The 13,966-nt window shown below is 40.9% G+C and overlaps 1 protein-coding gene across 2 annotated transcripts; it reads right to left on the bottom strand.

The window, feature by feature from the left end:
• Positions 1-6,676: 6,676 nt before the first annotated feature.
• On the bottom strand, positions 6,677-12,512 carry LOC134624036 (interleukin-17C-like). 2 transcript variants are annotated; one of them, XM_063469034.1, is made up of 3 exons: positions 11,791-12,512; positions 11,492-11,712; positions 6,677-9,892 (listed from the first exon to the last, which is right to left on the bottom strand). In XM_063469034.1, exons 1-3 carry the CDS (start codon positions 11,812-11,814, stop codon positions 9,658-9,660), a joined length of 480 nt encoding a protein of 159 aa, XP_063325104.1. In that variant the 5' UTR covers positions 11,815-12,512; the 3' UTR covers positions 6,677-9,657. The 2 variants fall into 2 exon arrangements, with proteins under 2 accessions (XP_063325104.1, XP_063325098.1); XM_063469028.1 differs by having other exon boundaries at positions 11,492-12,512.
• Positions 12,513-13,966: the final 1,454 nt, after the last annotated feature.

Below are 13,966 nucleotides of genomic sequence, written 5' to 3'. Positions count from 1 at the left end.
ACATGCTGTGGAAGAGAGACAGAGATTAATAACAAGTATGATTCAATGCAGAGAGGTCTATTAACACATAGTGAGTGAGAAAGGTGACTGGAGAAGAATCAATGCATCATGGGAATCCCCGGCAGCCTACGTCTATTGCAGCATAACTAAGGGAGGATTCAGGGTCACCTGGTCCAGCCCTAACTATATGCTTTAGCAAAAAGGAAAGTTTGAAGCCTAATCTTAAAAGTAGAGATAGTGTCTGTCTCCTGAATCCAAACTGGAAGCTGGTTCCACAGAAGAGGGGACTGAAAACTGAAGGCTCTGCCTTTCAGTCTCAGAAGGGCTTTTTTTTTTCTGGTTAAATAAAATTAAAATATATAAATTTAAAACAAAATCCACCAGTATGTGCAAACACTTTAATCCATTAACATTTTAATGATAAAAATAAAATTTTTCTTGTTATCCATTAATTTAAATTAATTTTTTTTTTTACAAAAGTTAGTAAACAATATTACACCACATCATAATTTTTTGATTAAGATGCCAAATATCAGTTATTTACTTGTTTTCATGAACAGAAACATGTTTTAGTGTTTGATCGACTAATTTCTGACCTGTTGGATGAAATTTGGGTCTGAATGTGTGAATTCAGTTTACTTGCTGAATAAACATCATCATAATTTGTAGTTTTTGACAGATTTCTAAATTAAAACTTTGTCTGTGGCACATGTCCAGATATGTTTGGCAGTGCAGAGCTGCGACGCTGCCAGCAGCATCGCGCAGTTTTCACTTCCTCCAACTGAAAAAGGTTTCTGAGAACAGCTGGTGTCCACGCACACAGCCCGAAGACAGACCATAAATGTTTTTGTTCTTCATTGTTCTGCTTAGAAAAGGATTTAAAGAACGTGAAATGACATCACTTTCTTTTTCCTTATTTAGGTCCCGTTCTTGTTCCTGTAAAAAAATCACCTTTAACACAGTTTCAGGCTCTTTTTCTCCTCTGGTGAAATCAATAAAGATGAATAAAAACACGATGCAGACCCACAGGTTTGAAATTTGGTGTCGTTTCAGCAGCTGTTACTAATGTTAGCGTGAGGTTTACATCTGATTGCAGCATCATTTGTGCCACAAACACAAAATAACATCTCTCTGTAGTCGTTCAACAACACACAGCTTTCAGCCAAAGTTGTGCGTGAGTGCTGAGGGGTTTACTTTTGTGCCCCTCACAGGGTTTTGGTTGTGAAGGTGAGCGTGGGGAGGACTCTGATCTCTGACTTCTCTCATGCTTATCCTGCTGCAGCAGTTTTCATACCACAGATAAATGTTGTCGGTCATTCTCTGTCACTGACCGGTGACATGTCCATGTTTTCAGTTACAGTCATATGTTGTCTCCTCCCCACACACGGGACAATGAGCTGGGAGCAAACCACACGCTGCACAGACTCAGCATTAGAAATGACAGCTGAGACCTCACAGTGAGCAGTAAAGCTTTTTCTTCTGCTGGAGGCTGTTTCAAAGAAGAGGAATCTTTAGACCGAAAGAGAAAAGCTGATGAAAACGAGCTGTGAGATCCGGTGTGGCTGGGAGGAATATGAGCGTCTTTTCCTCTTTGACTAAATTTAAAATTCGGAAGTTTTTGAAAGTTTTCCAAGTATTTTTCCGTGAGCTGTGCAGCAAGGATGCAGAGGACAGACGAGGAAGTGAAAGCATGAAAAGAAAAGTAGACACACACTTTTACACCAGCTTTAATTAAGGTTGTGTCACTCGTGGATTTCCGGGTACTTTGGGGCTTTTAATGAGTTCTGTGAACTGTTCTGTTTCCAGGGTGGATAATGGCTTCAAAAAACAAGAATTAGGTGGACAAGATTTAATTTATGTTGGACTCTCTCTAATCCTCACAGTGTCAAAAGGCTCAAATATATATACAAGTACAAAATATATCCAAAGTCCACACCTTCGGGCTATAATGAAATTCGTGGCTTCCCACAGGGGCGAGCCAGTCGCCTTCTGGAGAAAAGTTTTATGGTCAGCTGAGACAAAGATTGAGCTGTTTGGCAACAATAACCAGTTTATGTTAGCAGGAGTAAAGGTGAGACTTTCAAACCTGAGGCGGTGGCGGTAGCATCGTGCTCTGGGGCTTTTTTTTTACTGCCAGTGGTGATGGTACGCTGCACAAAGTGGGAATAATGAAGGAGGACTTCATCACCAGTTGAACTGAATTCTAACCAGTCAGTCAAATATTCAGCCAGAATTACGCCAGAAGCTTGTTGATGGTTTACCAAAAGCATCTGGTCGAGGTGCAACTTGCTACGGGACATTTAAGCTTCATGCCCATGATGGCTGGATGTGATCCTCTGACCACAGCTGCACATATGTTTTTATTGTGCTAGAAAATAAAAGCATGACATGATTTCTTAAGACCATGAAACCGGGCATGAACTGAAGCACTATCAAACCCTCACTATCCTGCAACACCGGCCTCTAGAACCGTCCTTATACAACAAAAACAGAATCAACTTTTAGGGATTTGCTTACCTATAACTAAACTACTACATCTATCTGCATTTTGTTGTATTTTTGCACCACGATGCCTTTTCTTCTCTTAGATAATGTAAAATAGCACCTAAAGAAGCTTCGATGAACACATGGATCTACAGTGCCAGAGGATTGTATAAAGAGGCTGGTAGATAACGTACCCCGAAGTCACTGCCTGCACGTTTGTCACATGAAACAGGCCATCGTGGAGTTCAGGAATGCATCCTGAGCACCACGATGCAGCTTTCATTAAACATCGTCACGTCACGCTGCCATCGATCACGACTGCGGGTAAATAAAGCGGACTCTGTATTTGGATTTGGACGTTTTAATGGAAGTTAAGTGGACGTTTTGTCACTGTGACACTCTGAGAAAGCTCTGTGTGGTTTATGGTGTACACAGCTGCTCACCACACATAATAAAAACCGCTGAGGGTGTAATTTTCAGATAAACCTCAGGCTTTAAAGACAGAGCTGTTAAACTTCTTCAGAGAATGCAGCACAAAAACGTTTTTTTGTTTCTCTGTATTAAAGAAAGGAGAAAGGAGAAGTGGAACCAAAGGGGAACCGTGACTTCTTAGAACACACTGAGCCATGAATGTGGACGTCGGAGGTGGATATAAAGGGAGCAGAGAGCAGGTCAGAGCACATCAGCCCTGCACATTCAAACAGAAGAACATCTGTCTGTGTCGGGAACCATGAAGACTCTGCTGGCTCTCACAGTCCTGACGCTCATCTGCTTCCTGAAGCACAGCTCTGCCAGTGAGTACCGCTGACCTCTGACCTCTGAGCACCGTGAGTCTGAGCTGCACTCGTATTAACTCTGTGTGTGTGTGTTCACAGCACCAGTCGGTGTAAACATGGTGATAAATGATGTTGAATGCTGCGAGGCCGTCACTAATAAAATCCACATACCAGTGAAGAAGGTGACACATGTGATGAAGACCAGCTGCAACCTTGAAGCAATCATGTGAGTATCCACAGGAGGTCATGCAGCTGCTGTTTGAGTGTTATTGTCACAGTCTTTATCCCGACTGTTTTACTTTGTAATTTACAGTTTTTGTTCAGTTTTGTAGCAGTTTAAATTCTCACTGTGAACAACTGATTTTTAAATTCTATTAAATATTTCTCATCCAACAAACTGTGAGCTGTGACAAAATTTGTGCCGAGGATAATTAATGTTCTTGTTGTAAAATGGTTTTATGAAATAGGGATGAACCAATCTGCCGCCCCTTCTATGTCATGTAGATTTCTAATTATAAGTGTTTATAAGTTTTCCTGTTGCCACATGTTAAATGTAGCCATTACAACAACAGCATGGTCCGTGAGCTCAGGACTGTAAACTGTAAAATAATAATAATGTTGAGGAGAAAATCAGGTTAAGCTAAGTAAATGCAGTGAAATCTGCCTCCAAAAAGATGTTTTTAGTTCTCGGGTCCTGGCTCGTGGCTGTTCGGATCAGCTTCACTGATCTGTCAGGATCAACTGCCATAAATGAAAACTCAAGTCTTTGCTCTCGTTCGGAGTCCCGATTGATCTGAATCAGTTCGACAGTAAAGAAGTGCGATTTCTATCAGTGGCTTCTGGTAATAACTAAATGAAATGTTTATTACTTCTAATCAAGTCTTTGCAACGTATATTCCAGCTTCTTCCCGACAGTGAAACTGCACATGTGTGTTTAAAATGTGTATCATGTGTTTCTTGCAGAGTCACCACTGAGACTGGGAGGAAGTTCTGCCTTGATGCTAAATGGAAACATGCACAGATGCATCTGGAAGAATTCAAGAAAAAATCCTGAGCCCAGAAACCCCGAGAGTGATGAAGGAGATCTGAAAACAGCAGAAAGTAGTCCCTCTGTGCTTCTGTGCACAAACTGACGTTATGTGTGATTGTGTTTGACTGTATTTGATTGTGTTTGACTGTGTTTGATTGTGTTTGACTGCGTTTGACTGTGTTTGATTGTGTTTGACTGTGTTTGACTGTGTTTGATTGTGTTTGACTGTGTTTGACTGTGTTTGATTGTGTTTGACTGTGTTTGATTGTGTTTGACTGTGTTTGATTGTGTTTTTGTGAGAACACGGTGTACGTGTACGTTTTGATCTGCTGCAGAACTTTATCTGTGGTCGACTGTGATCGCACAGAAAGGTTTTCAGTTTAAACCTTTGAAAGTTTATTTTTCTCTGATGTCCTGAGCTAAACCATGTAGTGCGACTGAACTCGTGTCATTGTATTTAAAAGGCTTAATAATTAATGCTTCACCTTAACTTAACTTAAAGTATTTTTAAAAGTGCTTTTTAAAAAAAAAAAAAACTTTAAGTACTATTGAAGGGAATTAGATTTTGCATCACTCCATAGTCTCTACTCTTCGCTGGTTTCAGCTTATTTAAGCCATTGTGCAGAGGTCTGGGGCAGTAACTATAAACTACAGTGTGCATCATTTTCAGTGTTATTCATACAAACTATTATTCTTAAAATGCTGAGGTTTGCAAATCTAATTGAAATAAAAGTATAACAGAAAGAGTCAAAGCATGTGTTTTTGTTTGTTTGTTTCAAGGTAAAAGCTTTTGTGTTTCTCTGTTTGGAGTCAAACTGTGGAGCACTGCGCAGACATAAAGCTATTCAAAAAAAGAGGCATAAAGATCATAATGAGATCATAAAAATGGTGAATATTAGCGAAAGTCTCGGTTTAGTTAGCAACCACTTTGTCCTTATTCACATCGTACAGCAAACGTTCCAACACAGAGTATTTATTTGGCTTTGATGTGTGCAGGCTGCAAGAACAGGATGATATGATGATAATTTGTATTTTACGTAGAGGCTTATTAGAAAAATGTTGTTATTGAGGTTTATATCAGTAAGGAAGCTGGATAAATGTCAACTGATAATTTTTGGAGAACAGGTGGAATCAGATCAGCGTGCACGTCCTCCCACTCCTTTTCGAGGGCGAGCCGAATCAGAACAGCTGGAGTGAATTTGATTTATTTTTCTAAATGAGCTTTCTTTGTATTGTTTACATGATCAAAATAAATTAAACAGAACAAAGCAAAAACCAAAAAATAAAAGTCATCATGCTCAGTGAAATGATCACAGAGGGACCAATGAAATATGATTTTACTGTTACAGTGAAGCTTGAAGAAAATCCACTTGGAAAATCATTGACTCGTCCTTACAGCGTTGTTATTGCTCAAAATCCAAACAAAGAAGAGCTGAAGCAGCAGATTAATGAGCTGGAAATGTAAGTGTCCCGTGTGGGTGTAATAATAAGTCAAATTAGACATATTCTGCCTCTCTGAGATAATTTGTCCTCACTTGTCCACATAATTTTGTCCAGTTGGTGGCGATGTCTGCTTATCTTAGTCTGCCGGGCAGTAACACAAGTTCACAACAATCCCTGAATGAGGCGCAGCTCTGAAGTAAAAATACTCCAATCCAAAAATACTCCTTGTACTGGAGTATTTTTGGATTTGGATTGGAGACATATTTTCCCGGTCATCCTGTGCCTCCTCTCTGAACTCTGAGCAACATTTGTCCTTCTTTAACTTCCACCACTTAATCCTTGCCTCTGCCTTCGCTTGCTTCCTCCTTAAAGCCATCCTACAGACTCCCCTGACACCGCCTTGCACCTTCTACAGCCATTTCCATGTTTTACAGAAGATGCTGTACTTCAGCATTTCTCTCCTTAATACCATAGCCACCCAACACCTCTGCACCACCTTTGTTCCCTACACGTCCACTGCAGTCGTTACATTTACAGTCTGTGCTCTTCCACACTCCTTACCTTTTCTCTCACTGCCTTCTAACATGCCATCCCCCATTGTTAACCTGGAGCTTAACTGATCATGCACGGGAATCTCATTCTGTAGAATCCACGTTTTATTTGAGAAAGATTCCCGATGTGGCGCTCCCCATTTATCCCTGTCATGATGGAAGGACGGGAAGCATGAAGATGACAGATCATACCATCTTGGATTTCTGAACTGGTTCAGAAGATAGATTCCCTGGTGTCTTAACGCAAAGAACCCAAAACTGGTCATGCTGACCCTATGCAACATAGCGCCCCCATGTGACAGATAAAAGAAACTGCTGCATGTAGACACTTGTGAGGACTTACAGAAAAGACACAAAAGGACAAATCATAGAAAGAAATTCATTTATTGGCAGTAAAATAGTTATAAAGTGTTCTTTTAAACAGATTTTGAACCGTTTTAAGGTGAGACGATCAGCCGCACAGGAGTCAGGGAGGATTTCACGAGTGTAAATGAAATAAACACGGCTTCATGTCAGAGCACACCCGGTTCGCTTTTTCTAAACTCTCCTGAAGTGATAACTTAAAGATTACAAAAATAAAAACAAAGCTTTGACGGTACATTTATAACACAAATTAAAGCAAAAAGTCACTCCTTGTGCTTCTTTGCCAGGGCACTCTCGTAAAAGAAAGTTTCATCTCAAGAGTTTTAATTTTCCTGGTTAAATAAATAAAAATACAATTTTAAAGTTCACAGGTGTCTTTATATCAGGGGTGTCAAACACGAGGCTCGGGGGGCCAAAAGTAGCCCAGCAAAGACTCTAATTCGGCCGGTGGAACAAATGAAGGAAGGCATAAATTTTGCCCTTTTAACTGTATTTCCATAAGTTTACAGCTTTTCTTACTGATGAAGACCTCCACCATCCACATTCATACTATAACACAGAAATAAAATAATAGAAAATCAGTTTGATGGCAGAAAAGTTCTTTTTTTAAATGGTAAATGAACTGATTCTTATAGAGCGCTTTTCTACTCTCTCGGAGTACTCAAAGCGCTCTATACAACATGCCACATTCACCCAATCACACCCATTCTCACAAGCACTTTATCTATACTTAGTGCTATCTAACTACATTCACACACATTCATACTCCGATGGATGCATCAGAGAGCAACTTGGGGTTAGTATCTTGCCCAAGGATACTTGACATGCAGACTGGAGGAGCCAGGGATCAAACCACCAACCTTCCGATCAGTAGGTGACAGCTCTACCTCCTGAGCTACAGCCACCCTTTAATAATGAGACTACAGTAAAAGTTTTCTGTGAATTAACAAAAACTTGGTGTTTTATAATTACAGTGTGAGGAATGAGCTCTCTGAACATTTGTCTTACATTTAAGCCCAAAGAGTCACGCTGACGATTTCTTTCTTTCCTGCAGCTGCATTTATTTATCACGTAGAAAAACTGAGCTGTACTGTGCAGACTGCCCTTCTTGGTCTTATATGAACACATGTCAGGGATTAAATATGTACTTAAGCTTCTTTACACTGACAGAAAGGGCACTTTGACTGGTCCGGGCCTTTTAACATAGAGGGGGCTGTATGTGGCCACAATGCAAAATGAGTCTGACACCCCTGCTTTACACCTTTAGCCAGCAGAAACTGACAGTTTGACAAAAACAGCTTTAAAAATCTCTTCAAAGGGATCAAATCTGCATTATTACCTCACAACAAAAATATGAATAAATAAAAACATGAACAATATCTCAAAGAAATATAGTGAAACTCACAAAAACACTTCTTCACATTCATTCTCCTCTCTTCACACCTTCATTACTTTTTAGTCTCTTTAAAGCTAATTAATGTGCAGCTTCTTCATATTGTGCATGTGCCCAATACTGTCCTGTTTTGCATAGTTTAACATTTGATTCATTCACAGATTGAGGGGGTCGGACCGCTCTCACATCGCTCTGCTAAATGTGGAGCCATGAAGCTGTTAGCTTAGCTGAGCACGAAGCCTCGAGTTTTAATGTAACGATGAGTCCAAGGAAACATTTTAGTATGTTTAATTTACCCAAAAGAAGCAGAGAGACAGTCAGCTGATCGACTGTTTCACGGTCAGTAACAGCATCATGTAAATGCACTGAGTTTACTAAGAGTCCATAATTACTGTCAGGACTTCAAATAAATATGTTTTTAATGTGACCAATGTTGTTGTCAGATGGAGCAGTAAAAAGCTGGTGAGGTCTCTGACCTGCAGCAGAGTAAAAGTCAGGATGCTCGAGCTCGGAACAAGTGGGTGAAAATCCTCTAAAGTTGACTTGGTTTGGATCCTGGCAGAAACGCTGTGAGCCTTTACAGAGACGGACCTTTTTCTGCTCAGCTAAGCAAACGTCTCCTGGCCTCAAATTTGCCCAAATGTTGAACTATTCATCTTCTGTTCACGCCGAGCTTCCAGCCGCTCTGGCATCAAGTGAAGCTACAGCGGCACTCTGCTTTAGTGGTATTTCACATTAATCTGCATGTGCAAACTACTCAAAAAATAAAATAAAATAAATACTAAAGTGTGAAAGCACATCCTCGTGTCTTTGGTGAAGTCTCCGTGCTTCAGAGGTAACCTGCAGGTCTCACAGTTTTAACCGTGTGAGGAAAAAGAGACTTTTTTAATTTAAAAAAAGAAAGAAGAAAGAAATCTCACTTTCTTTGGAGTTTCTGGTCTGTTGGTTGGACGGTTACTGAAAGGTGGAAACATGCTGCTTTCAGACGAGTTATTCCATGAAATAATCAAAAAACCTGACTGACTGCAGTCCTGCCTGATTTAAGTCACTCCTTAAACTCTACAGAGCAGACTGATGCTCAGACGGATGATGGATCCGTCTTCATCACAACTCAGTTTTAAACAAAAAGAAATCTCCACCAGTTTTTCACTTGCAAGTAATGTCCGAATGAGGAAGGAAAGTTACAGGTAGTTGGAGATAAAGTGCTATATTAAATAAGCTTGATATGTATTTGCACAAAGCAGCGCAGCAGCTGTAATAGTGTTCTGTTAGCAAACGACAGGAAAGGTCTGAGACTCTTTGAGGACGTGAAGCCTCTGAGTCTGTCTGCGGTTTAGTGTTGGTCCTGTTTATGATTAAGACTCCAGAATGACCGATCACGGTTAGTTTCTCTTAACTATCCAGGCCAAAACGGGCCTGGATAGTTGCTGAGATATTGTGGTGTGGACCGGCAGCTTCAGGACAGAAAATCTACCCTCTGGCTGACAGAAGGTCCGACTTACAGAAAACATTTTCACATGCAGGCAGAAAGCTGTGATAAATATTCTTATAGTGTAAGTGAAGGTGCTGCACAGCTATAAAATGGCCTTCAGTGTGAGTAAAGCTTAGTTTCTCAGATCACTTAGTAATTTTGGGCCTTACACAAGTGCAGCCCACCGGGACTTCGATACGCATCTTCTGGACTTGATATGTGTTTGCATCCTTACACTTGGTCTTTATCAGGACCAACATCGGAGCCAAAACCTCCACAGAGTTGTAGTCGTTCACTTCACGCCCGTCGATGATGCATCCCTTACAAAGGCACTCGGCAAAGATGATGTCACGTGGTTGCCTGCTGTCGTTTCGGTCTATGCTGGAGACACAGACAGACAGAAAAGACCTCAACGCGTGCAGGAGACAGTGGACACACAGCAGATTCAGTCAGGACAATACGCGGCTTCTCAAATTAAAGCTCGTTTAATATTAAAGCTGGTAGCTTTCATCGGCTCGCTGGTTCCAGGTTGAACTTCCTGAACCAGCTCAGGATCTGTCCATCCATTTCTACTCTGCAATAATCCAGCCTGCTCTCTGCACATCCAAACTTTGGATCAGCCACCACACAGGGCGAGAACAGACTACACCGGAAAGTCAGGACTGCACAGAAAATCACTGCTGCTGACGTGCCCTCCATTCAGGACTTGTACAAATCCAGAATCAGGAAACAGGCAGGCAACGCCACTGCAGACCATCACACCCTGGACACAACCTGTTCCCACTCCTGCCCTCTAGTAGGCGCTACAGAGCACTGTACACCAACAGACAGTGCAGCTTCCTCCACAGGCCGTCACTCTGATGAAATCTTACTTACTATCAAAAACATCCACCATACCTGCTGCTGAACCAAAGCATGATGTATATACTCTCAAATGCATCTACATCTCAGCTACAGTCACATTTTCTGGTAAAACACTGCACCAGCAATGACATCTGTAGTTAACCTTAAACACTGATTAGAATTAGTTTTTTTAGTCTGCAGCTGACACCTGCAACACACCTGTGCGCTACATAAACACAGACCTGTTTTGTCACATTCTATTTCACTGAACTCTTACTTCACTAAGCTGCCATTTCATTTTGTTATTTATTTTTTTAGCGTTTCTTGATAACATACAAATTTTCCAAATCCTCCATATATATGCAGTAAATTCATTTTTTTATGCTAGTAAAACAGGGCTGTGAAGGAGCCTACTTCATGTACATTTGGCTGCAAGTATTTGTTTACAGTACTTTAGTTAATGATAGTGGTGTATGAATCAGGAATTAATATTAATCTAAAATAACACATTTAACTCATTGGTGTGCTACATGCAGGTTTATTGTGGAGAAAAGTTAAACTAAATAATTTTAGTGTACTTTGAATGAATGTCTTAATGTGAGTAATAAAACGGTAAAACTTCTGCTTTTAACATAAATAGTTACTTTAACTATGTAATTCATTAACCACAGAGCAGCACATGCCATCTGATGAGATAACGTTCATTTATCCACAAAGCTGAGTGATTCCTTTGGGTTTTGTTAAATACAGAGAAAAAAAAGATGTGAGCTACATATACATATAACCTTACATATGTACACAGAGAGGCAGATATACAGGCACCTGCCAGCTTATTACTAGTATTATTAACACATCATCATTTCAAATGTAACCAAATAATTTTCCAAATATGAGCTACACAAATGATTTCTCATTCCCACCATCATCTAAACTGGCTTCAATAAGTAGAATGGTAAAAAAATCATTAAAATAACATTTTAAACAAATGTTAATCATTTTAAATAAATTACATTTATAATCAAGTAAAAATGTGTCGAACCTGCTCCCCGAAGCGCGCTTTAAATGCTGAGGATGAGGCAAAGAACAGGTTTATTTGTTGTCTGAGCGTTTTTGTCCCTCTGTGGGTTCCATACTTACTAGTAACGCCACGGGGACAGCGCGCGGCCGTTGAGCTCGTGCATTTGCTGGGCAGACTGTTCGCAGGTGGTCAGCTCCTGGTTCTCGCGGGCGTCGCGCTGAAGGTCGAGCTTCTTCAGGTTAACGTCAAACTTTCGCACGCGGGCCTCCACCTTCTCGGCGCTGAGACACGTGGAGTTGGAGGCGGCGGCGCAGAGCCCGTGGAGGATCAGCAGAGAGATCTGCAAAGTGGCAGAAACACGCGTGAGAGTCAGAGAGAGCTGCCCGCGAGCCCGGGGCGCTAGTGTGATGTGATTTACCAACTGCAGGAAGCTCGCGACCATCTTGACTTCGGACGGCTGAGACTGGCGGCCGCTCCATTGAAGCTGCTTTAAATACAATAGCGGAGCTCCTATCGCTGCCTCGTTGCCATGGGGATCTTCTCAAAATCAACATTTCCTCATGAGAAACAGTTCGCGTGCGGCCCCGCCCCTCTGCTGGCTGTGCGCTGTGTTTGTGACCGGTGTTCTGGGAGTCCATCCTACCTCAAAAAGACATCCTACCCAATGTTTCTGCGCAGACGCGGCGCATGCGCACAACACCGAAGCCAAATTAACTTTTTCTCTCACCCATCCGGAATACTTCTTAAGGTTATGGTTAGGGGTAAGGTTAGGTTTAGTCACAAGTCACCGTCAAATTATAATACAGGTAGGACGATTTGTCAGAGTAGGATGGTTTCTCAGAACAACGGACAGCATCGTACCCCTAGCAAACTCCACTGTGAGCTCATTTTAAACATTTCACATGTTTCATTGTTGGTTTGTTCCTTTTTAAAGGTAGACACAGATGTTTATGTTTTACAGAAAAAGGTTTCATTGCCTGAAACGTGAATATTGTCAGGTTTTCTGCAACTGCTGTCATTCTGATCCTCAACAGTACATCTCAGTGTTTACACATCAGTCACAAAAGCTTCTGTCGGCTTCTTTTTCTGAGAGAAGAAAAACTCAAAAGTTTTCAAAATGTCAACACGGCGCCATGAAACACTCTGTATTATCATATAAAATATAAATGTGAAATAAAAGATCTAACACATGAGGTATTTAAAAATAAAACGTGAGGTCATTCCTGACTCTTCACATGGAAAAAATCCTCTTGAAGCCTTAACATGAAATTTCCCTTTGTGGGACTAATAAAGCTATATCAATCAAGTCACACCGCTGCTGTAAAGTCCCTCAGTGCTCCCATTTTTCTGTAGAAAAATGTGGAAACTTTGTCACGTGGACTATCAGCATCAGGAACAGCAGGCTACAGAAAAATTACTTTACAGCAGTGGGGTGATTCATGATGTGTGTTCTCACAATGTGATTTCAGTATTTGCATGAATCAGATTGTGATCTTACTTTTTTGTCTTCAACAGAATTTCACTGTTTTTAGCCTGTGAGCTCTCTGTGGTCTCAGCTCTATTTTTTGTGCATGATGAGGAGGGATATTAGGCCCCTTATGTCAAACTGAGTGATTTATGGCCCTCAATAAAATATTCATGAGCTCAGAAAGTAAAGGAAGTAATAAAGTAATAAAGGAAGTAATAAAAATATGATATTCATAAAAATATGATTTTCATAAAAATTATGATATTCATCCAAAATATGCTAGTTCATAGCTCATTGCTTTTCTTCCCCCTAAAAAGAACTAATTGATTATTTAGAAAGATTTTTTTTTATATCAAATAGTATTCTTTTATTTTTAAGCTATTAAAAAAAGTTTTTACTTTTTTATGCTTAAAAAACGCCGTCTGCTGGTGGGTCAGCGCGTGAGCGCGCACCGCGTGCGCGCCCCCCGCGCCTGTGTGTCTAGGCGCGCCCGTGCGCGCGCCTCTCTCGGCATCGTGCCTATGTCTCCGGGGGACCGTGCTTTTGTGTGTGTGAAAACATGTTAAACCAGTATAAATGTGCTTAGTTAAACTTGTGCTTTGTAACGTTCAGTATGGCTAGACATACAGGGTGCATGCCTTGGGGGAAAACTTTATTTCAATTTATATGCATTTGTTTAATCCGAACAAGGAGATTTAAAATCAAACTCAGAATCGCAAAAAACTCTCGCAATCCCCGTTGCTCCAACCCCCAGCATAAACGCACCGCTGCTCCCAACATAAAAAAACTTTCTGAAAAAACTCTTTTCTCCAAAAAACACCTGAAACAAAATCCTTAGTCCTTTTTCTCAAATTCAGCGCCCCGCGGCTCCCCCCCGATCATTAGGCAAAATAAGCAGGAAACCTCCTGAAAAAACCCTCCTTCTTTCTCCAAAACCCCTAGAATAACTTTTAGGGAACCCACCCCCGTATACCCAAAACCTTATATTCGATAACAGGGGAAATCCTGAAAAACCCTTAGTCTTTTTTTCTTCAAATCAGCCCTCTACTAGCTCCGTCTCAAATTCCGCGCAGACTCTAAGTCCTAGCTCTTACTCGCACCGAACCGCGCTCAGCGCACAATTTTT

Source organism: Pelmatolapia mariae, linkage group LG1 (assembly GCF_036321145.2).
Source record: "Pelmatolapia mariae isolate MD_Pm_ZW linkage group LG1, Pm_UMD_F_2, whole genome shotgun sequence".
NCBI classification, from domain to species: Eukaryota; Metazoa; Chordata; class Actinopteri; order Cichliformes; family Cichlidae; genus Pelmatolapia; species Pelmatolapia mariae.
Note: the sequence above shows the minus strand (reverse complement) of the source record. Positions and strands in the feature narration are given on the sequence as shown.

What these genes read in the sequence shown, in the direction of transcription:
- LOC134624036 (XM_063469028.1), bottom strand. Translation starts at nt 11,814, where the DNA reads ATGGTCGCGAGCTTCCTGCAGTTGGTAAATCACATCACACTAGCGCCC. An exon ending in CTGTCCCCGTGGCGTTACTA is followed by an intron (nt 9,893 to 11,491) that starts GTAAGTATGGAA and finishes CTGTGTCTCCAG; the next exon opens with CATAGACCGAAACGACAGCA.